Source organism: Lepisma saccharinum, chromosome 1 (genome assembly GCF_977018435.1).
Source record: "Lepisma saccharinum chromosome 1, izLepSacc3.1, whole genome shotgun sequence".
NCBI classification, from domain to species: Eukaryota; Metazoa; Arthropoda; class Insecta; order Zygentoma; family Lepismatidae; genus Lepisma; species Lepisma saccharinum.
Genome location: NC_139229.1, coordinates 98,697,901 through 98,723,064, shown reverse-complemented (window position 1 = coordinate 98,723,064; position 25,164 = coordinate 98,697,901). Strand labels below are relative to the sequence as shown.

General features: G+C 37.3%; 1 protein-coding gene across 1 annotated transcript in view; it reads left to right on the top strand.

The window, feature by feature from the left end:
* Window positions 1–7,061: 7,061 nt before the first annotated feature.
* The window catches only part of LOC145998583 (mitochondrial proton/calcium exchanger protein-like), a 49,594-nt gene continuing 31,491 nt past the window's right edge, over window positions 7,062–25,164 (top strand). Inside the window, exons 1-4 of the mRNA XM_083135025.1 lie at window positions 7,062–7,199; window positions 13,115–13,662; window positions 14,671–14,814; window positions 22,524–22,664. Of these exons, the coding sequence (XP_082991151.1) occupies window positions 7,139–7,199; window positions 13,115–13,662; window positions 14,671–14,814; window positions 22,524–22,664 (894 nt within the window). The 5' untranslated portion in view covers window positions 7,062–7,138. The remainder of the gene's footprint in view (window positions 7,200–13,114; window positions 13,663–14,670; window positions 14,815–22,523; window positions 22,665–25,164) is intronic.

Here is a 25,164-nt window from a genome sequence, read left to right as displayed (position 1 = left end):
CTTATGTCAGATTTGAAACACCAAGAACAATATCATTGGTCCGTACTCCTTAGATTTGTAAATTTGCTCGAAGACAATTGCGAAACAGAGAAACAGTTATAAAAGGGAGCTGGAATCAGGTATACAAGTATGACAACGGTGCGACAATGAAATGTTTGTGTAATGAGTTCATGATAGGCGTCCCATGTATATTGTTTATACCAGAATTGAATCCGGCGCCCTTTAGTGCAAGGCGACATCGATGACCACTATTCTATGGGACATGCCCGAGTCTCTTGTGGCGTCGTACTGTACACATTGGATAATGATGACGATTTATAAGAAATTTTATGCACACAACTAATTTCTTAAAAGTAATCTTCTTTGTGCGTGCAAAACTGAATATATGATGGCAATAGAAATAAAATTCCCGCACGCTAAAATTATTGCGCTCTCGTCCTTGGTACGACAGATTCAAGGTTCGATCCCTGGTAAGAAATCCAAAATTTCTGTGATGGCCCACCATCGTGAGGACAATTGGGAAGCTACTTGAAATCAATATGTAAGCGAATTCCACTGTCAAAACTAGATGGGACCCAATGTGATGACCACGCGTCACCGAATGGAAAAATACTTCGCACGCTTTGTCCTTCAAAATTAATTTTACTGAATAATTGTAGTTTTCTTTAGAGGACCTAAACATGGATTTTTTGCACAGTAGCGTAACCTACTAACCACTCCACCACGGAGTTGTCAGTCCAAATAGAAATGGAAATTAGAAAATGCCGTCTTGAATTTGTAGGATCCGAGTTCACCACCAAGGGCAAAAGATTTTCGCTCCAACTAGGATAGGCAAATAACAGAAAATGCTTGATAACTAATTTGGCTCTCCATATTTCATGATATTATTATGTAAGTAACTATTATTCGTTATATAACTTCGGATTAATTCTATTTGTATGTGTAGCCAACTTTCCCGCCTAAGCAGCAGCCACAGTGGGTGGAGGCCAAATTTGTCCAGGAATTTAAAAAAAATTCAATTAGAGAAAAATCAGCAAGCGTAAGTGGGTTCTGGACTGTAAGGAACCTCTTCACCTGTAAAGTTTTCAATTCGGTCGAGAAATATTTTTCCAGATGAATTTAAATTAGGTCCAGGAACCTTATTTCCTGATGAATTTAAATACGGTCATCAAACTTTTTTCCGGATCAGTTTAAATAGGGTCCAAGTTCCGTATTGGAATGAAACACTTCGCAATTTGGTACGAATTTCAATTGTGCGAGAAAAAAGATTCCGGTCCTGTTACGGAACCTTATAGAACAAATTAGAATATATGCGTTCCTTCATCTATAACAATCCCAGGGTTGTGAATGGTCCAGGAATTGTAAATAAATTCATTTCCCATCCGGGAGAGAAAATCAGCAAGTGTTCTAGGCCTCAATTCGGTCCAGGGACATTTTTCCCGTATGAATTTAAATACGGCGCAGGAACTCTTTTTCCGGTTGAATTTTAATACGGTTCAGGAACCTTGCTTGCGGCTGAATTTTAACACTGTCCAGGAACCTTCAACACCCCCCCCCCCCCCGGATCAATTACAACTCGGTACAGGAATCTTTTTCCGGATCAATTTAAATACGTTCCAGTAACCTTTTTTTAATGGAACAATACACTACTAGGACCGAATTTAAATTGTGCGAGAAGAAAGGTTCCGGTCCTGCAACGGAACCCAATAAAACCCATAGAAATTGTGGGTAGATGGACCTTTGACAACCCTGGTGGAGGCTAAATGAAGAAAAATCACAAAATATGCAGAATTTTGAAACATATTATTTCTAGAGCATGCACACTACTATAAAAATGTTGACTACATACCTCGTTTCCTTCCATAAATGAAACTTGACTTATTCTTCATCACATGTGAGATCAACCGCCCTGGGAGTCAAACCCGGGCTCCTGTGTGGTAGTCGGACACCAATTTAGAAAATCAATGTGTCGGGCATTTGCTCGATCAGTCGATCCTACTTCAATTTCTTCGAGAGGAAGACAAGCTGTCAGCTTCACACTCGAAATTTCACTTCACCGGCCACCGTGGCGGAGTGGTTAGCACATCGTGCTAAGATCAGGTGTCCCAGGTTCGAATCCTGGACTGGGCATGGATGTTTGTGAGTGTCCATTGATCAATTTCATCACATCATCACTAATCTCCATCTTCGCAATTAGCCAAATGTGGCAGAAAAGCGAAGTGAAATGAACCAAATCAATCGAAATTTCACTCGCAATACATGAAAACTAGATCACAAGCACTCCGTGATCCTACCGGAATCTCGCGTTTTCAGAAGTTAACTATGAAACTACTTCTCGGATCAAACTGTACTTCGAAGCATCAATTGTCCATCAATCAACACAGTAGGGCAAAAAGAAGCAGATGTTTCTTAAAGATGATTGGAAAGTTACAAAGGAAGGATATAAATGATTTGATTGATTGATTTGTTGTATAAGTCCACTTTATGCACAGTAAGGCTAATCGGGACTGGACCTACAGTTTAAAGTGGAATACGAACCACTTGAGCCTCCACCGGGTATCGAACCCGAGACCCTTTGATTACAAGGCAACAACGCTACCACTGCACCATCGGGGAGGCTCCGGAAGGATATAAAGTCGGTACATACAAAGGCTTATTATGGTCTTTCCCTTCATTTCAGGTTATGAGCACAAGAGTTGAGTGTGGGAATCTGATGGAACCGCGACATCTTTGTCAATCATCTCAGAAAAGGCACAAACAGTAGAATTTTGTCTTTTTGAAAAGCATATGTCCATCCTGGACCATAAAGTAATTAACCCTGAAAGTCCTAGCTACCTGCCGCTAAATCATTTTGTTTCTGCATTTCGGCGCGGCCGATAACCAGAGTCAGATGAAGAGAAGATTTTGTGAGAGGGGGTGACCTGGCTTAAACCCCTGGCGTGCATGAAGGGAAAGTATGTTTTCAAAATGTTCCTGACTTTCCAGAAAGGGACGGCCCATAAAATCACTGCATTTCCTACCAATACATCTGTTTGTGTTCAACCAAAGTGTATGTCACCATAGGATCCGAACGCTTCGAGTTCTGTAGGTTGCGGGACTTCTTGAGTCTCTGTTGTCAACATGGTGCCAATCGCCAAGGTCGTTCCACCTATGAATCGGCTCTTCAGCCTGAGTGGCAAAAGACCTGTTGTACGGAGAAAAGTTGCACCGGAAAATTACCTTCTTAAATACGATGAAACCTGTAAAACATCCACAGATATTTATTCGGGGGTGGTCCCTCTGACAAAACATCAATATTGTCAAAATTCTTCGAACGGACTGTGTAAAACATTGCAATACTCCAAAAATATGAATACAGATGGAAAGCTTGATTACACTAAAGAGAAATAAAAATTCACATTACCTACAATTACGAATATTCTCATTTCAGTAATATTAGTCATAGGATGATATAAATGTGAAAGAACAAGAAAATATTTTTAAAAATACAAATGTGAAAAGAAAAAAATATAAATGTAAATGTTAACATAAGGCTGCATTTAAGCAAATAATAATAATAATAATAATAATAATAATAATAATTTGAAGATATTAATAAAATTTCAATAGTTACATTTATAGAATGGTTAATGAGTGGTTTGTCGTTTGTTGAGTGCCAGTTCACTTGTAGTATGTGCTACTGTTCTGCTGCTGCTCCTGTAGAAGCATTTCTTTCAATTTAATTTTGAAACTCTTATTGAGTTTTATGAATATAACATTTGTTGGCAGTGCATTTCATGCTTTCGGGGCAGATATAGAAAAGGATGATGTATATAGCGTAGTCGAATGGTAAGGAATATCAAGTTCGTTATGACGACGTGTCCCGTGTCTGTGAATTGTGTTGCGATTACATAGCTTTTCAAATAAGTACGCGGGTTTACATTCGGTTTGCAGATCATGAATGAAATATAGATAGTGCAGTAGCCTCCTGTTGGCCATTGTTAAAATATTATACCTGTTTAAGATGGGAAGGATGTGATCGCGTTTATCCAGGTCAAAAGTATATCTGATGCATGCATTTTGCATTTTATGCGATTTGAATTTTTCTGCTGAGTTTTTTCGCAAGTTTGGGCCCATACACAGTGTCACAATAATCAAATAGTGTAAAAATTAAAGATTGAGCTAGTCTAAGTTTACATTCTGCAGGTACTTGATCTTGGAAACGGTAGAGGTTTCTCAGAATAAAATCTGAATGTTTACATGGAATGGTTTCATTATTAATTTTAAGTTCAATTGGCTCAACAATAGATTTTTTTTGCGATTGTTTCGTTTCAATTAGCATATAAAGTGATTTTTCAGGGTTTATCTTAGGTCCATTTGATGTACACCATGTGTAAATATTATTTAAATCGGTGTTGAGTGAGGAAATACTACTTTCTAGCGCTGTACGTCTAGTCGAAAAATACAGTTGTGTATCATCTGCATAGAAATGTGGTGTGAAAAATTTTATAACTATATTTAAGTCTCCGGTGTAGAGGGTGAAAAGGAAAGGCCCTAAAATTGATCCCTGAGGAACCCCTGCTTTTAAAACTACAGCTTCGGAGATCTGCGAGGGCGAATTTTGAAGGAATGTTCTCTGTTTTCTATTAAGTAAATAGGATTAAAACCACCTTACGGCTACAGAGTCAAATTTATAGTACTTGAGTTTAGATATTAACAAATCGTGTTGGACTGTGTTGAAAGCTTTACTAAAATCCAGTAATAGGAGAAGTGTAGAACAACGGTTGTCAATTTCGCAAAGAATATCATCTGTAACTTTTGTTAAAGCTGTTGCTGTGCTATGCCGTGCGCGGAACCCAGACTGAACTGTAGGTAACAAGTTGTTCGCGTCTACATAACACATTAGTTGTGAAAATACAATTTTTTCTAGTACATTAGAGAGTACTGGCAATAGGCTTATGGGCAGTAGCGAAGCGTGGTCTTAAGAGGAAGGAAAGCAATGCAGTACTCCGAAAAATGGGGGGGTATATAAATTATACAGTCCATTGCCCCAGTTTTTCTAGGAAAGAAAGGACATTTTAAATAATAATAATATATCCATGAACTCCTCTCTCAACGGCCATACTGCTAAGTTCAAAATTCTTTTCACGTTATTGATAATAAAATACTTGCTATTACTTACAGCTTCCCGTACGAAATTTGAAATATTCATGTTTGTTTCACAAAAGAGAACACTCACTTCAACCACTCGTTCTTCCCACATAAATGGAAAATATTCCGAAAAGCTCAGAAGCTAACAGAAAAGCGATGTCAACCTCGTTGTAAAAATTAATGTTCACGGGGGAGTAATAGAACTGACTTGAAGCTTAAAATTAATTAAGCTTTCGAATAATAGGCCATTACAATAGGAAGAACATGCGCTGTTTCTTCTTTTTAATAATGTATTATATTAATAAAAATAATATTTCGAGTTGGATAGCTTTTATGACTTAACGTTTTTGCTATTTGCAGGTCTCAGAAGAGAGTTTCATTGCTTTTTTTTTTTTTTTTTTTACATACGTTTTATCGAAAAACAACATCAGTTCATTGTTTGTATGAAAACTTACGATACATATAGTGTAAATTATTTGGTAGTTGTCAACACTGGCGTGCGTTGTAATTTGAGACAAGAGAAGTGTGAAGCGGACAACAGCCAGCTGTTCTGCAGATTCCAGCGCTCCCCAGTGCCGGAACACCATGTTTGTCTTACCCCTGAACGTCGACATTATTGACACGTTTTACAAATCTTGAAACTCAAAGTAATGCTTTAAAGTTTATCTACATAGAATTTGGAACAGTTATAATAATTTATTTCAATAATTCTGTGTTTATAATAAAGCAAATATAAATCTTCGAGATCATGTTAACACTTATATGTTTTCTGATAGTAGTGTCTGTTTTCTGCTTGGCTCGGGTGTTTTCGAGAAGCCGAAAAGCTCCGAAAAGCAGAGCTTTTATTAGTGGTTTGGGGACCGTACCTTCACCAGCATCTACCCTTCGCCATATGATACTTGAGAAGCGTTGGTTTCCCGCACAGTGGCTGCAAGCAGAGATGTTGCTGCTTGCCAACGGGCTGCGGAGAGAATTTGCTGCCGTAAAATTTCGCGAAATCGAGTGCGATAGAAAATAAATAATGCACTCAACGTTAAGTACATTAAATAATATTTTAATTGTGCAAGCAGTGCTTGCATTGCTTGTACTATATCTTCGACACTGCTTATGGGCCTTTAGTCATCGAAAGAACTGATCTCTTTTTCTTTTGAAGAGGCAAGACTCGCGCTTCTTTCCATGTTTCTGGAAACACGCCTTTAGACAAAGAATAATTGATTATATGAGTTAATGGAGTCAGTACATATGGTAGTGCAATCTTTAACATCTTAGTGTTTATGCCGTCTGCTCCAACACTGTTTGATTTAATTTTATGCACTGCTTTGTGCACATCAATTTCGGTTACTGTGTTAAAACAAAATAATTTATTTTCATCGGTAAAGCTACGGCTTTCAAAGTACTCAATTTGTTGGGTTTTTAGTTGAGTACTAGCTGCGACTGCGAGGGGTGGAAAGACCACTCCCTCAAAATTCCGAGAAACATCGAAGTGCTAGGAAGAAATGTATTGTTTTGGGTTCGTGGCACTCAAATTCAAGAACCGTGTTTCAAACTGAAAGCAAAATTTATTGAAACGCTATTTTGCAATATTTGTCATGAAAGTAAAAATTTTCAGCAAATGTAGAACAGTTTGCCAGGGCTACGTGAACGTTTCAGGGAGCCAGTGCACCCCCTAACGACGTCCCTGTGCAACGGTGACTGTCACTCTTTTTATTTTCTTTCTTTCTTTCTGGCACCGTGCTCTACGACGTTCTGATACCCCTTGTACAGAGTATTTAAAGGCATAAACATTTGTTTGCCTAAAATTGAGTGAAAACTAAGAATGTTGCATTTGTTTTCTACTCAATCCTTTCTAGTTTCTACAAGCGGAAGAAACTTTTTAAAGAATTACTTTCAGAGCAAATGGCAACACTGGAGTGATCAGAAGTGATCTGTGGGAGAACGAGCGAGCACTATGGGAGTGATGGTGATGGTTGTGTGTCTGTGTGATTGAATAAGGAATAACAATATAATTATGTATGCGTTTTTAAGTGTACGCAAGTCTATCATTATCAGATCGAGAAGTATTATTAAAAGTAAGACTTCTTTGATTTCCTGTGTGTAGTTAATATGGTAGTTAATACATCGAAGACTAAATCAAAGGGAAATAATGTTCATCGGCTGTTTAATATTTGCATGGGGACTCCTCATTCTGACACACTATGAACACGCCGAAAACACTATTATTCTGCAGTTGTGTTATATACCTAGTACAAAAAAATCAACATTTGTTAATACGCTTACTACTAAATGCAGGATTTGTCTTATATTCATACATCTCATGTAATTTTGTGAATAATTTTCATACACAATGGAGGAATTTTACGATTATTTTATTTTGAATCAAGTCATGTTTCAAATTTACTTGTAAACATTCCAATCGACAAAAAAGAAAAGGAAATTCACAGTTTTCTAATATACTTCTCTGCTTTTCGTTGACATCGTGAATATTTCAGATGGGTATTGTAATGCGCAGGTTATGTAATTGATAATGGAATTGTAACGATAGTATAAGCCGGAGACGCATTTCTTAAAATTTACAGGAGAAAAGACAAGAAAGTACTTACGGAATTGCGTTCTTGAGGACTTTCTGAAGCCGGGGAAATTGTTTTTTCGAATCGTGCAACTTATTTGGCCTGTAAGTAAGGTATTTTTCGTCATTCATGCATCTCCTGTTGTACGATAGCTCGTGCCGCCATTACCGTCGACTACGTGAATCAAATGTTCCATGCGTTCGATCATGTAACCCCCTGTCAGTGTAGCAAAAACGCGCTAGTTTTAAAAGATGACGTGTGAGCGTTTTTTTTTTTTCCAATTTAAGGTAAGAGACTAGTTTACGTCCTTTTCCTAAGGAATACGTGGCATATATCGTTGGAAAGCTTATTTTATAAGGAATTCAACAACGTAAATCCCAAAGCTAGGAAAAATTTCCTGAAGGAGTGAATCGAGAAAAACCGATGTTGTCCGGATATGCATAATTGAACGTACTGAGGAATTTTTTAGATGTAGCACATATTTAGTGGTGAAATGAGTGCTAATGGAACCTAACCTAACCTCGTAGGCATACCTCGACCCCCTGAATGGATAGTGGGGCTATCGTGAACAGAAAGTGTAAAAAGAAAAAGGTACTTACCTGAAGAGATGCCGGGTGCCGCACCGCGAACGCAAAGAAGCAATCACCATGCAGATAAGGACGTAAAGTAGAGTCTAGCCTCAATTTTCACTTAAAAACCTTTTGTGGATAGTTTGTGCGGCATTTATCGGTTCATAAGTTTGGATACACTGCACATCAGCTGACGGCAGACAACGTGAGTCAAGATTTGCCCGCCGAATTAGCAACGACCAATAAATGATTATAATGTTAAAAATAACGCTTTTTTCATGGGAAAAAAAGTGATCCCCAGCTTGAAAAATGTTCCGGTATGCATATGAGGTAAGTAGCAATGATTTTTATTTGAAAATAAACGAGTTGAATGTGTATCCGGCTTATACTACTGTTACCATTATTATTATTTGATTGATCATTATATAATTTCGTATCCAAGCAGTAATAAATATCATTACCATAATCATATATTTGATAGAAATTGTGTAATGAGTAGGCTACAATGGCATGAAGCATAAAATTCATTTCTCCCATTCGGCAATCCTTTTAATTTCCTTACCACTTGCTAGTGTACTCCATGACAAGAAATGCGAAGTTATTACCAAATGTTGCCTGCCCCTCATTGGCCGATTCATGATTTATCCACAGCAAATTCCGAGTTCAGGCTCCAACTTGGGTATGAGTTTATCTTCAGTTTTAACTTCAGTTGTTGCCTTGTAATCAAGGGGTCCTGGGTTTGATATGCCATGGAAGTACGTGGTTCGGATTCCACTTTAAAGTATAGCCTTACTGTGCATAAAGTGGGCTTAAACCAAATGCTCAAACTCATACTCCTTCAGTGTGATCTTCTCACTTAGCTACAGAGCCACAAAAGCAATGTAAACCAGAAAATTGCAAATATTTGATGACAGCTGTTTCCTATATTTAGCAAAATACAATGAATATGTGCATAGTTAATAAATGACAATATAGATAAGAATCAACATTTTTTTTTACAGAATTCACATATTCTCTCCATTAAGAGATTTTGGTAACAGTATGGTATAGGGAAAACACATTTTGACTCATTTATTTAGTAATTTTTTACATTTGTACTCGCCTATTATGCATTGCGAAACATTGTTTAAGGTGGGATTTCATTTCTTTCACGAAAATAGCTTCAATTTTACACATATCGAGTAATTATTGTTCGTTCCTCTCACACACGATATGGTGGAGAAATCTTGACTAGCGCTGTCGATGATCAGTGGGTTTGCAGTGTTGCAACATTCTGCACCGAAAAATACCTACTTTCGTGTTACTTATTTTGTATTTTTTTCCGGGTTCGAAAACCCCACGAACCATGCACGTGTAGCCCCACACACCATTGACGGATAGCCCCACAAACCATTCATAAATAGCCCCACGAACCATGCACGCAAGATTAGGTTAGGTTAGGCAAACACAGTTAAAAGTGTCATGTTCTGGCAAAACAATGGCGAGTTTGGAAACACTGACCGGGTGTTACATCATAGAATGCACGGAACATTTGGTTCATATAGTCGAACGTAATGCAGGCAAGAGTGTTTTTGCATCGGAGGGACATTAATGTCAATGCATGATTTACCGGCCAAATAAGTTGAACGAAGGGAGAAAACACTTCCACGAGCTTTCAAAAGTCTACAGAAACTCAGTTTGGTAAGTTGTAAATTTGAAGAAATGTGTTTTCCCTATACCATACTGTTACCGAGATTTTGAGTGTGTTCTCTAATATATGTTAGTAATGTAAATATAAAAGTTGTTTATATGAGATTGGAATTTTTCTGATTCACCATGCTTATACATACCTCAGAAGGCACTGGGTGCTCTGTTGTTTGCTGGAATACCGTGCTAGCTATTACATGCCAGCTTCCACCCACTGATAGGAGTGTTGGAGACAGCATGTCCTTTCCTTTCTGTGCCAGCAAGAGCTCGCTGTTTCCTTTATGAAAAGAATAGGAGCACCTTGTATAGTCAGTCACCTACATGTTGGAAAGGATCAGGAGACAATTGACAGATGAAGAGCAGGTATTTCAGATGGCAAGAGGAAGAGAACAACGCCAAGTTTACCATGGAAGCCTGCAGGAAACAGACCAGTTCCAGGGCTCACGGAGCCTTAATGAATGGGTGCTCAGGGCATAAAGGCAACTGGGTCATGCTGCTGATCACATTAACTTCTCTGTGGCGAATATCGAGAATGTGTGGAGCTCTATCTCCACTCTGTGTCTGCCTTCATGACATGGGGTAATTAATTGGGATGTATAATGTTGCTACTTTTTCTTTTATCCTCTAAAGATTGTTCTGGCATTCATTTTCCTTTTGGTAATAAAAATGGACAGAAGTGGTGGAATTGATTACTTTCAAAATCAACTCTTTAGATGAATGCCTTGAAGATAGATGTGTGTAACAATACGTAATGTTACATGAGAATGGGAAGTATAGAGAAAGGTAAGCTAAAGTTCCCTGAACACATTGCACTCTGCCATGAATGCACATAAGGCCCCTCACATTCTTGGGATCAGCCATTTTTGGAGGTGATGTGATCAGCACCATCAGGTCCGTAGCTAGAATTGATCTCCAGGGGGCACTCATGGCTTATCAGGGGTGGAGGCTTTGTAAACCAAGTCAATTTTTCAAAAGTTTAACAATATTAAATGAAGGTAAATTTTTCTATATCTTCTAAAACATCTCTTGAAATGTTGATTGACTGCTACTGATGTCATCCCTTACTATGCACTCCATACTACTTTTGATGATACAGACATTTTATATCACACAAGAAAAAATGCACAATATTCAATCATAGTGCTTGCCATACATTCCACCCCTAGCCGAAGCAATAAAATTCACCTTAGTTTCCAAAACTTGGAAGCTGTTGACCTTTGACGCAGATGTGGATGATGATGATGATGTGAAAGTCGCAGATTTCTGTCTAAATGCAAGGCTGCAACAGGGACAGCGAACGTACAGATAAAGAAGCTGCCCTATGGAATAATTTTCTAAACCATAGATAAACTTCTAAATTCCTCCCTCTACTTAGACTTCTACTCATAAACAAGATGAACAAATGTAATAGCTGCTTTTCATGTTCTGTGAATTATTATCTTTCAAGTTGTTAGCTAAATAATATCTGCTGTCTACATTTACATTCTTCACTGTAAACAAATTATGTAAAATAGTTGTACCTAATATCAAGGGGCTGATGGCAGTAGCCCCCTTTCCCCTGGCTACAGGCCTGAGCACCATGCTTCAGCTGTATTAACCCCCAGCCCCCGTCTGAGGTACTTGTTTATTTGTTTATTTTAGGCTTGGTGAACCCCAGAGCTGCTTTTATGCAAGAACAAGGGGAAACAAAGTTCTGACCTTAGATCATCAAATCTGGTTTATCCTGTTGCCCTAGCGACTAGACCACCCTGACTCCAATATAAAGAAAATATGTATATTAAGATATATATGTGTGTGTGTATTGCATTAACCCTAGAACATTATACCGTACTTAAAATTTATGTATGCTTTGCGCTCAAATCCCTCCCCTACCTTGCACCCACTCACCCCTCTGCCTAGCAGTGCCTCGGCCATTCTGTCAGACACTGTGGTAAGGAGGGTGCAAGCATTGAACGTCTTTAGTTTGTTCGTTATGTTGGACTCTGTACATCAATAATACGTAGTAATAGAAGGAAAATCGTGCACGTAATTTTGACAGTTGTAGATTACGACTTGCATAGCTATATTTTGAAAACGAAAGTGTAAACCCATGCACTATTTTCCTGTAAGACTTTAAAATTACATTTGTTCCTTATGTACAGCGTTAGGAATATTAATAATGTTTGCTTTTCATTGTTTGAACTTTTCGCCTTCATTCTTAATGTACAAATGGGCTTGTCAATCAAGATCTTCTCTTAAAATATTCTATGTTTAATAAAACCATGTTTATACATTTTAAATTGAAGAATAAAACTCCAATATAAGGAAAATAATAAAATAATGTTCACAAAGAATCGTCATTTTGTTTTCATGATGTAGAGGTTGTTTTAAAAATTGATTCCTTTATGTATGTAAAATTTACGTAGCGCTACTTACACTGTAATATTGGAACACAGTAGTGTTCTAGGGTTAATCCCATGGAGGTGATGTTACAGAGTAACATTTTTTTTTTTTTTTTTTTTTTTTTGGATATAGATGCACACTTAAAGGTATGAGTTTACAGTACCGGACAATTCCCCAATTTCTTTCATATTTCGCATACTCAATAATTTAGGCCTCGTAATCACGAATCTGCAGTTAAAATTTGGCGCTCACGTGTAGAACTTGCAAAATAAGCAGGTCCGTGATCGTAACAAACACCCTCGATTCCTCAAGAAAAGCAAAGTTTGTCACTCAAGTGCTACGAAACTGACAGTTTTTGATGGTCCATTAGCCTTGCACCCCTCAAACGATGCACGGGTAGCCCCACAAACCATGCATGATTAGGTTATGTTAATCTAACATAGTTAAAATTTCGGGTTCGTAGTAATGTCAGGAATATATATTTCGTTCTTTAAGTATTCGAAAGACAAAATCTTGCGATAAACATGGGTTTTCTTGAGAAATCGAGGGTGTCGGTTGCGATCACGAACCTGCTTATTTTGCAAGTTCTCCATGTGAGCGCCAAATTTTAACTGCAGATTCGTAATTATGAGGCCTAAATTATTGAGTATGCGAAATATGAAAGAAATTGGGGAATTGTACGGTATTGTAAAATCGCTTCCCCTTAAATATGTATCCTGCTATGTAAGTGCATTGTATTAAAACAGTGCATTGTATTAAAATGTGTTTTTCTTCCCCCAGATGGCTGTTTTTGCCAGAAACAAAGTTACTACTGTGTTCCTAAATACACTAGCAGCAGTTTGAGTGTATATCTTCAAAACCCTTGCCTCCATGTATCATATGTAAGGGTTCAGGACCATGTAAAAAATAGCAAAGTGCATAATATTCGCTTCAGTCATTCTCTATTGCGGGTGAGTAGTGTGTGTGTGGATGGAACATCCCTACTGAGAACTAGAAGTGAAGATCAAGTGCTTTATGACAGTTGGCTTGCAAGAAGACATTTGTATTTAAGTCGAGTGAAATTTGAAAAGGAACCATCGAAACCCTCTTCGAAAGTGGAAGAAACGGTAAATGCATTGGTAGAAGACTTGGAAAGTCAAAAAAAGGATGGTGTACCAGTACCAAAGGGGCCACCACCGGAAAAGAAGTCGCTGTGGATAAAAATAGTAGATGAACTGAAGCACTACTACCATGGGTTTCGGCTACTGATAATTGATATTAGAGTATCAATTAAATTAGTATGGAGAATTTTAAGGGGCAAGACTCTTTCAAGGCGAGAACACAGGCAGGTGAGCAACAAAATTGTTTTCTTTTTTGTTTACATGTTATTTTACAAAAACATTTTATTGATTGATAGTATTTTGTTTGATTCTGTCAAAATGAAACTTTTTGCGACAAACCTCTAAGTGCCATTCCCATTTTTTTGGTGGGGGATTTTATTTGTTGAATTTAAATCCTACGATGCACATTGCAGAAAGAAATGTAAAAATTGTATCATGTTATGAAATGAAAGTGACTGAAATTTTCTAAAATCAACAAAAAGATCTCTATTCTGGTGCCTACACCCCTGTGCCAAGTAAATGATTTTATTATTTTATTTTTTTGTTATTGCATCACATTTGGTTAATTGCAATGAATGAGGATGATGGAACACTCATGACACTGGTGGGATTTGAACCTGGGACCTCTGGTGTTACAGCATGCTGTGATGTGCGTAACCACTCCTTCACTGAGGGTGGTAGGCAAAGGGTGATTTGTGCAGGTTATTGAGAGACTAATCAGTTTCAAAATACTAAACAAACAATAGTGAAATTTTCTGCCATTTTAAACTCACAGTTCCATTTTTTTCAGATGACTGGTACAAAAGAACTAGAGGAAATGTCTATGATACAAACAAGTTTGCATTGTAAAGGAACCAGACTTCTTCACATTGAAAAATTAGAAAACAAATTTTATTTACTTTTGATTGATTGATTTACTTTATTTTACTTGGCTTTTTGTGCCACTTTTGGCAAATTTGCGAAGATAGGGATGAGTGATGATATGATGAAATTGATGAGTGGGACACTCACAAACATCTATGCCCAGACCAGGATTTGAACCCGGAACCCCTGGCATCGTAGCATGATGTGCTAACCACTCTGCCACGGGAGCTGGCTTTATTTATTTTTGATTAATGACATGTACAATGTCACATTTAAAAGTAATATTGCAGCAATGTACTCAAAATTTCATCATTTTTACTTTGACTTGTAATTGCAATAAGCCAGTGTCTTCTTCCATTATTTTTATTGCAGTTGGTGAGGACTGTGACAGATCTATTTCGTCTCCTCCCCTTTTCTATATTTATTATTGTTCCCTTTATGGAGGTGCTGCTACCTGTTGCATTGAAATTATTTCCTGGAATGCTTCCTTCAACATTTCAATCAGCAAATACAAAGGTAAGAAATAGTATATTTGGTAAATGATAATTTTACATTGTGAATGTGGTGATACTTTGTTATTTACTATTTAGTTAGCATAACTGTTTCAAAATACATTTCATGCATAAATAACGAGAATGGTAAAGTTTTCACTTGTGTATTGTTTTGTTTAATTTAGATCATTAATTTTTCTCGTTTTCAAAGTAAATATAATAAAAAATATTTACTAGGGCTGAGCCGATACCGATACTGTTGGTATCGGTTGAACTTTTTTCACTGATATTAGCCGATACCATTGTTTTTGAGTCGCTAGAAGCATGGCCAAAACCAACATTGGTTTCTTTTCGAAGGTTCGTTCACCTTTTCCAGCTTACATTTTACTTTGAAGAAAAATGAAAAATACGTATTTGTGCATTTGTTAATTGAACATAGACTCAAGTTCGGTGAACAGCAAGTATGTGACAAAGATCCATACACACATAAGACTCGTGTCCGCAGTGGTAGCGTGGTCGCCTTGTAATCAAGGGGTCCCAGGTTCGATACCCGGTGGAGGCATATAGTGGTTCGGATCCCACTTTGAACTGTAGGTCCATTCCCAATTAGCCTTTTCTGTGCACAAAGTGGACTTAAAACACCAAATCAATCAATCGAGCACATAAGACTCGCAGTCAAATATCTTTCAAATCAAGGGTAATGAGAAATTATCCCCATAGGAGTTCCTTCGAAGTCTATCAGGCTGCAGTGTGGTGTCACAATAATCCCAATGAGGTCCCGGTAGTCACGAGCCACCTGGTGTATTGTGGACATTTCTCTGTTTAGAGACATCCCACAGTCAAAACAGTGATCGCCCATGTGAGTGGTGCACATGTCTCAGACATAGTAGGGCCTCCCAGATGGCACAGTGGTAGCGTCGTCACCTTGTAATCAAGTGGTCCCGGGTTTGATACCCAGTGGTTCGGATCCCACTTTAAACTGTAGATCCAGTCCCAACTAGCCTTACTGTGCATACAGTGGACTTAAAACTCCAAATCAATCATTCAATCAATCAGACATAGTACATAGCATATTCCTGGAAATTCAAATACCTGGGCTAATCTCCCTTTTCCATTCCAACTTTTTTTTTTGTTGTCCCTACCTACATAACTGGGTTTCAACAGGCATGTTTCGGCACAGGAAACTCGGCAAGGGAATAATTTTATTTGAACAACAGTTGATGGCACTTACTTTCTGGAAAGTCCAGTGGTAGGTTTGGATTTCCTTCCATGCCAAGGGATAGTACTAAGCATTTAATACTTTTTTAGAAATAATTTGTCGAAAGTATATATGTCGAAAGCAAAGTCGAGTCTGAATATCACTGTACTGAAATCAATCACCTGATATATATGCAAGAGACTGGCAAGTTATCATTATCTCCTTACATTTCGTTTATTATTTATTATTTTCTTTGCTAAAAGACAGAAAAGAGACGAGGTAGGGTTTACGTTACAGTTTTACTGTTAGTTTTTTAGACGTTGAGTCTGGGGCTGGTAAATCGCCAATTATTCTTGCATGATCCTTTGGTTTAAAGGAGGTTGAAGAGACATGATCTCATTTTTCAACATGGGGGGGGGGGGGGGGACGATCGCCTTGCTCTTAGCTTCTCATAATATTTTTCTCATATTTGAAATATCTGATCGATTGTCACTGATCTATAAAAAAACTATGTAAAGTTGTGATGAATTGTTGCAAGAGAGCATCGTTTGGTGAGTTAATTTATTCATCACCCCTTGTCAGAAATACATAGCTACAAAATGTAACAATACTAAACACACACACATATGTAATAACTAGCCTTTGTTATTTTAAATTGGAATTATAGAAGTATCGGCATCGGTTCAAAGTAGTATTGTCTCAGCCCTAATATTTACGCATGCAATAACTTTATTTTGTCTAATAAGTGACACAGTGTAGATATTATTTCCCATGTTACAAGCATATAAACACACTTTTGATGTTTCCTTTCGGGAGAAAACACACTCCCTTCATGAGACATTTATTTTTAGTTTGAATAATGTTTAATGAAGGGAGCGTATGTTCTCATAAAATGTAACATTATTATATGCTTCTAACTAAACTACAAGAGAGAAAATTCTACAATGAACACAATACTTGAGTTTAATGACTTTGCACTTCTTCCGTATTTTTCTCCGTATAAATCTCTCGGAAATTGTAACATGTATTATTTACATATAAAGCTAGGAAATTATTTTGATGTGTTATAAATTATAGGCAAAGGTAAATATGATTATATGTCAGTGGTTCCCAAAGTGTGCATCACGCTGCCCTGGAGTGCCGTAGGCAGCTTACAGGGGCACCACAAAATGTTCCAATATTTTCACTGAAATGACACTTACTTGTTAAGCTATGGTTTCCTTGGGAAGCGGTGCCGTAATCCAGCAGCCTTAGAAAAGCTGTGAATGACGTCACAAAAATGTTGCAGTAGAAACAAAGGCACATGGTTTCCTAGAAAGCGTTGCCTGAAATTGTTACGGAAAACAGTGGTGGTGCCATTTGGAAGACTGTCATCAGTGTGGTGGCAAACAGTTCAGCAAGGTTTTTCTGCGGAACGGTGCCAGATAAGGTGCATTTTTGAAGCACAATCGCTCAAAATACCTTGTGCTGGATTAGCGAGAATGGTGAAATATTAATAGATTTTGTAAAGAATCATGATATGGTGTATAATGTGAAGTGCAAAGACTACTTACAAGAGCAGCTGAAGCAAAAATTGTGGTGTGAAATCGGAGCTACACTAGAAAAGGAGGTAAGATTAAAATATTGTTTGTTAAAACATTATATAATTCTACACATGTAAGTAATCGACAAATTATTTGCAATGAGGAATCACTGAAGTTAGGAGAACGTACATAATTCCTCTGTGTACAGGAACAGATATTTAAATGTTAATATTGCTGTACAAAATCGTTTTGCCACTGAACAGCACCTATGCCAGTGAAATAGGATTTGAAGATATCCCTTATCTGCGAGGGTGAATTTCTTGCACAAATATTATTTTCTGCAAGAGGGATTAAATTTTCCTGGGGTAATGGAAGTGCATCATCAAAATGAACTTGACTTGGAGCGAGTACCTTTGCTTCCCATAATATGTTATGTAAAATACAGCCACAGGTAATCAACCTGTCGGTTGTTTCTGGAGCTGTAGCAATTTGTTTGAAAAATCTAAAATAAGCACATAAAATTCCAAAACCGTTTTGAGTTGTTCGTCTAGCACGAGAAAGTCTATAGTTATATATTGCTTTTGATAATAATAATCCGTGGCACGACAGCCCTTGAAGGGCCTTGGCCTATCTCCCTACTGCCAGTCTCCCTCAACAATCCTACCTAGAGGTGTGGAGTTCTCAGGCTCGTAGCCAGGCATTCTTCGTAGGGGGGCGAAGTCAATCCGAAAGGGGGCAAATGTTTAATATATTGTATCGGATTGGCAGATATAGCAGGATACACAGATGCAATTGTCCCTTCCCCAAAATAGATAAGTAACAGAAAAGGGATGATATCTTGAAAATAATAATAATTGCAAAATATTGTGTGAATTGTATTATAATATACATGTTTTGACACCTGACAAACAGGAATCCCTTGATTGATCAATGACTTCTTGGATTGCAGTGTCATCATTAATATTTCATATTAAGTTTCATAGAGATAAATTGATTTACTTGGGTGCAAATAATTTTATGGGATACCATGGCATTATCTGTAACATTTTTTTCCATATAGATTGTTTGGCTCCCAAGGCAAACTCCCGCCGCCCCATAGCTATGAACTTGGGACCATAAGAACAGTAGGCCTTGCGAGCGAAGCAAGCAAGAAAATTTTACGAAATGTATTTTTATTTGTATAAAATTTGAAATCGAGGGGGGTGCATTGCCCCTCTGTGCTCCTTGCAAGTGCAATTGTCCGTCTGGAATAAAAATGCAAGGAACACGTAAAAAGTATCCAATTGTCCTCCTATTCTTAGATTCTCCTAGTCTTGTTTTTTACTTCAATGTTTGCTTCCCCTACACGGTAAAAAATATTGGTGTTAAAACGACACAGAGTGTGGTCCCTGGAGGTCTACACCACATTTTGGTCAACGTTTAACCTCACTGGTGTTGAAATAACACAGACAAATGGTTGCAATCAACACCTTTTTGTTTTAACACAAACCTTTTTTACAGTGTAGAATGGACTTCCGTCTAAGGTCAGGGGGAAAAATGCCCCTCCCCCCAGTGATTGTGGCACTGTTTATGAGTGTGTCTTCATCAATTTCACATCATCATTCATTGTTGAGATTAACTAAAGTCGTTTTCACGTTCAGAAGACACAACGGCGCTTATGGAGATACCACACAGTGTTGCCAATACAGCGCTAGCTCATGTCGCCGGAAAATGATGAGCTTCCTTCACAATGAAGGTGTTACATATTTCGTATATATAATGATAATTATATGTAATTATTAATATTAATATTATACTGTGAACATTACAGTTCATTAGCATGTAATTTTCCCATTAGATTTAATTTAATACACAGGCGCATTTAATATTCATTCGCCTTTCTCTGTAATTATTTCATAGAATAACATTGAGATATGGTAATGTGTTACATATACGTATATATAAATTCATTATTGTCTATGAATTTATGTGTACGTTGGAAACTGAAAGGTGATCTTCATTTTAGTATTAATGTCGACAGTAATGTAAACAAAAACAACATGTATTTGTGACAGCACTAATGTTGCTCACAACAGCAACATTGGAAATAATTGTCCATTATTAAATTTAAGTAATTGCAATTCTATTATAACAAACTGCATGAAGTTAATATTTTTACTGAATGGAAATAAAATAACAACTCGAAAACTTGGTGGTGATTAGCCGGAATGCTGCGGTGAGCCAGCTCAAGATGGCCAGACAACTTCTCCTTACTTCCCGCGCGGTTCGGGTTAAAAAGAAACTCCAAATGCATGGAAGTAATATTTCTGGGAATCTTTGAGTGGTTATAAAAAAATAATTTAATTATTTTCTCCACAACTTTGTCGCTGGAAGTTTTTACTTGGAATTACAGAACAAAAAATTTCCAGCGACGACATTTTCTACTGCACGAATATAAAAAATCTCCACAGACTTTATTTGAATATTTTTTAATGCGAATTTGCTTTAAAGTATTGATAAATTCTGAGCACCACCATCATCTATGACAATTAAAAAACAGTGTCAATTTTTTCATAATGAATACTTAAATTTTATGGCATTTTTCAACGTTAGGAATGAAAACAATGTAAAAATTTTCTTTTCACAGAAAATTTGCGTTTTTAATTTATCTAAAAATATGTAAGCAAGTTACCAGTTTTTTGTGTTCACCATTGTATTCTCTACAAAATTTCCTGCAAAACTGCAGGTACCGATTTTACGTAAGCTAAATTTGTAAATCGATAAATTTCACAACAGCGCTCTCGTATTTTCCCATAAGAAAAGCATTGTCCATAAGAGCCCATTGTGTCTTCTGAACGTGAAAACGACTTTAGAAGTGACAGAAAAGCAATGCTAATGAACAAAAATAAAATATCCACTCCCTCTCTCTACCACATGAATCACTATTACCAAAAGGTAAACTTGGGAAACAATAATTTAAGCAGTTCCAAGTTCATAGCAACACATCCAAGAAAAACATCCGTATAGTTTCTTGCAGATGTTCAGTGTAGCAAGAGGTGGGCATACATAAGGGATTATTATGTGAGAAAGAAAGTGAAGCCTGGCTCTGGTTCTTGTGGTGAGGCTGCAAAGAAGAGGTCTGAACTCCTATCATTCGTAGATGGTTTCACCTCATCGAAAAGGAGCACTAGTACTAACATTGCTGGAGAGGATCATTGTGAAACCAAAACAGTGGCTACGGAGAAGGATACAGAAGCTGACAATCGGTCACGATCAGGAAATCTTGGATGAAGATGAAAGGGAGAACTTTCAGAATACAAATGTACTAACTTTGGGCAAGGCGCAGCCACAAAAGAGAAAAAGAGCATCACATTCTGAAGAACAATTACAGTTGCTTAAGCAGATAGTTGACCGAAACATCACTTCTTCTGAAAATCAATTTGATGAAACAGATAATTTTTTCATGTCTATGGCAAAAATTGTGAAACAACTTCCTAGATATCAACAAGCACAGTTGCGGGTGGAAATTTCCACCTTGTTTGGTAACGCTGAATTTAAATATTTGTCAACCGAAAGCGACTACAGTCACCCAACTTCAAGAGCAAGTAGCAGCTGTCATAGTGACATGTTAACAACTTTAGTGTGTCCATCATCAAATGAAAGTCATACACTTATGTCACCAGAACAAGGATAAGTAGAACATACCGTATTTTTACTCAACTGAACTCACAATTTGTTTTATATTGCCAAATGTTTCCATATAATCCATATAATCATTATCATATCATTGCAAAATGTGTTCAGTTTATCATTCCAGAGTTCATACAATTATTGTCACCAGTATTTATAAAACATTCGAACGTAAGCTAATCTTGTAATTCAGGCTGTAATTTTGTTTTATAGGCTATATGATTATTTCTTGCTTGTATCATAGTGTTATTTTATATGTATATTTATCTTATATTAATTTCCATTTTCAATATCGTCCTTTCCTACTTTCCTAGGACACGTGATGTTTTGAGTTAACAAATATAGATCAAATAAACACATTTATGAAGAACATTCAAATAAATAACTAACAACAAATGTTTACTTGCCTTAAAAATTAACATAGTTTGTGCTCAGTTGATATTGAAACTTTATTTCTGTTATATGGCTTTGAAGTTAGGTCATCCTTTATATAACTTAGTACATAATCAAATAACACTGAGTGTTAAACGAAAATATTCTCTGAATTTTTCTTTATTGCAGTGAACATGACGACACACTAAGATTTCATATGCACCTTCTGTTGCACAGCTTTTAAAAATTTCACTTGCCTCCGAACGTTCCGTGTCAATCTTCTGATGACTGTTCATCTTCCAATAAAATTAACAACGTCACGTCGAGGTCATCCATTTTCTAATCACACTGTCTCCTAACTTTACAACATTGTCCACCGTCAAGATGGTCGTCTTTTGCTTTCCGCTTTCTGACATCATTCACCGCTTTTTTTATGGCTACTGGATTATGGCACTGCTTTCAGAGGAAACCATAGCTTTAGTCTACACATGGTTTTAGTACTTTTTACACATAAAATGGTTCTGAATTTGAAATATGTCTTTATATGTTTAACGTAAGGCAAGCAACCTAACCACACTAACTGAGCGTTGCAAATGTTACATAGGCCTACATTATGACTTGGGCACCATGAAAAAATCTGGAAACAGTAAGGGTGCCTTGAAACGAAAAAGTTTGGGAACCACTTGTATATGTTATAGTTGAGACAAAACTAAAGTGTCTAAGGTGTCACATAATATAGAATCAGAAGCCTGTCCAAGATAGTGATGTGTTATTGCTATGCAGTGGTATATTAATAATACAATTTTCAAAGTACTGTGGCTCAAGAGCTTATTTTATACTGTGGATTTTTATGTACAAAAAATGAAAAGTATCAGTGAAAAGAATCCAACCTATACTTTCCAATACTGATACCACTGGTATTGTCACAGCCTTATTTTTAATGATACATGATAATTATTTCTTGTATTTTAGCACGACAAAATAAAGAAGGAGCTAAAAGTAAAACTTGAAATGGCAAAATTTCTTCAGAAGACTTTGGATGACATGGCAGTACAAGCTTCAGATGAACACAACACAGAATCTGCCCAAGAATTTGCGTCTTTCCTTAATAAGGTATTTGCAAATATGTATAAAGTTATTAGCAGTTTAGAAAGAGTCATATAGTTTGAAGTGAAATCATGAATTAAATCAAAACATACTCTTCTTCTAAATATTGGGTGTATTTTAACGCTTGCTCAATTTCTTATATTTCTGGCATACATTTAATTTTTTGCACAATATTCCTACACAAATTCCCTACAGCTGATGGCTTTTCGCTAACATTTTGTTAGATTGGAAACTTTACCATACATTATCAACGAGATTTATGAGATTCTCATGTGAATGTGGCTAAACCAATTTCCAATGTAGAAATATTGATCAAAATTGGAACCTTAATCAGGGTGGCCACATACCTGGAAAAGTCAGGGAATTGGAGAGGTCAAAAAAGTCAGGGAATTTGGTCTTGATTGACAAATGTTTCTTTGTTGAACTGTAGATGTGATGTGATGCAATGAACCTGCCAGACATTTGATTTTGAAGAAGTCGTAATAAGCGTTGCACTTAAACGGGAAATCAATTGGCATAAACTTTTAGGTCTCTATTATGCATTGGACACAACCACAGTGATGGAAGGTGAGAAGGTGGACGAGGAGAAATTTCCAGTGAGGCACGACACATTTGATGAACCTCTAAATATCACATTTAAAATGTATTGACATATTTATTTTCTTGTCTATGGGAGCTGTAAGGCGTCGGATCTGTCGACCAGAAGGTTACACCCACTCTGATACCGTCCGACAGATGTCCAACACTGTAGTATGGCATTGTGTGGATATTCTGAAGGAACATTGAAACAAATGAGGGCTTTTATCCAACCTGAATTTTTTGTCGTATGCTGTGGAACGACATTTGATCTGCTGAATACTTAGGCTCCATAGATGCATGTGATTTTTGTCAGATAAATCTGACTAATGAAAAGATTCTCTCGGGTTATTGACCAGGTGAGTTGTGGATAAGATTCCAACCTTTGGAAACTAACGTCTCTCTCACTACGGCACAAGAAAGCATGCATGGCCTTCTTTATGCATTCGATTTTTTTGTCCGATGTAATACGACATTTCGTCGGACAAACTTTTAGGCTCTCAATCCTAAAAACATATCATTTTCGTCAGTAATCAATGTTCCTCTGCGAGCTCTACCGAATTTTCACTTTTCGTCTACTGTTATTGAATTTAACAGACTGAAGTTTTATCCGAGGACGGTCCAGAATGTACATTCCAATTAGCCACAATTAAAACACAAACTTTGGTAATTAATTGAAATTTTATTGTCTTAATTACAGTGACCCATAACTTTTCTTTTTGACATATTCACCACCGTTCTTCAGGTATTTGTTGTAGTGTGGCACTAAATTTTGTATGCATATGTCATGTGTCTGCCTCCAAGAAGCAGAACCGTCTGCACAGCAGCAATACTGGCAAAATGTATGTCTTGCCAGAAACTGCTTCATTTGAAGGAAGAGATGAATGCCGTAGTGCGTAAGTTTGGGGCTCCCACCGAAAGTGATGCAAAAGAGCCCACTTGCGTTCAGGTCGTGCATGACGGATCCACCTTCCATGAAGTGTCTGCACCGTTGTCTGACCATACTGTCACTTATGGCATCCAGTCCTTACACCTCTCAAAATTTCCGGTGGATCTCTGCTGACATCCGCTTCTGAGTGTTCAAAAATCTGATTACGGCACGCAGTCGATATATGAGAACTGCCAGTTTTCTCATAGAGTTGAGCCAAGCTAACTCCTGCCAGCCCCCGTGGCAGAGTGGTGAACACATGGTGCTACAACACCAGGGGTCCCAGGTTTGAATCCCAGCCTGGGCATGGATGTTTGTGAATCATCAATTTGAAATTGACATCAATTTCATCATGTCATCGGTCATCCCCAGCTTCGCAAATTAGCCAAAAGTGGCACAAAAAGTAAGTAAAATCAATAAATCAACCAATCTAACTCCTGGCACGGGACCTGTCTTAACCTTTTGAGTCCCAAGGCCATTTTCACATGTAAGTCTCTCGGTCCCGAGCCGATTTTGAGCAAAATGCAGAGTTTCAATTAAATGAGTGTAGATCGGAGACTAATTGCCCTAGAGAGATGAGTGATATACCGTTGTATGCAGAATGAACCAGAGATTCAGACTATATGAAATTTATGCAAATTCGGCGTATATGGGGTGGGGGGAGGGAGCTAACTCTCAAAATTCCAAAATTTCGGAAAAAAAAATTTGGTTCCCCCACCCCCTCCTCAAGAAAAAAGTACATGACAGTGTCGACATGCACATGGAAATGATCGCTGACATGTAAGGAACACAAAAATATTTGCATTATTGTCATATGACCAATGTAACTTGAGTTGTACCCCCAAAAGGAATGGTCGGCACGCCACTGATTCAAGCTTCAAAATGCAGCGGTACCTTGAAATGACTTTAGCTCAGAGACTATTTGCCCTGGAGATATGAACAATATACCGTTGTACGCAGAATGAATCACAGATTCAGACGATATATAATTTATGCACATTT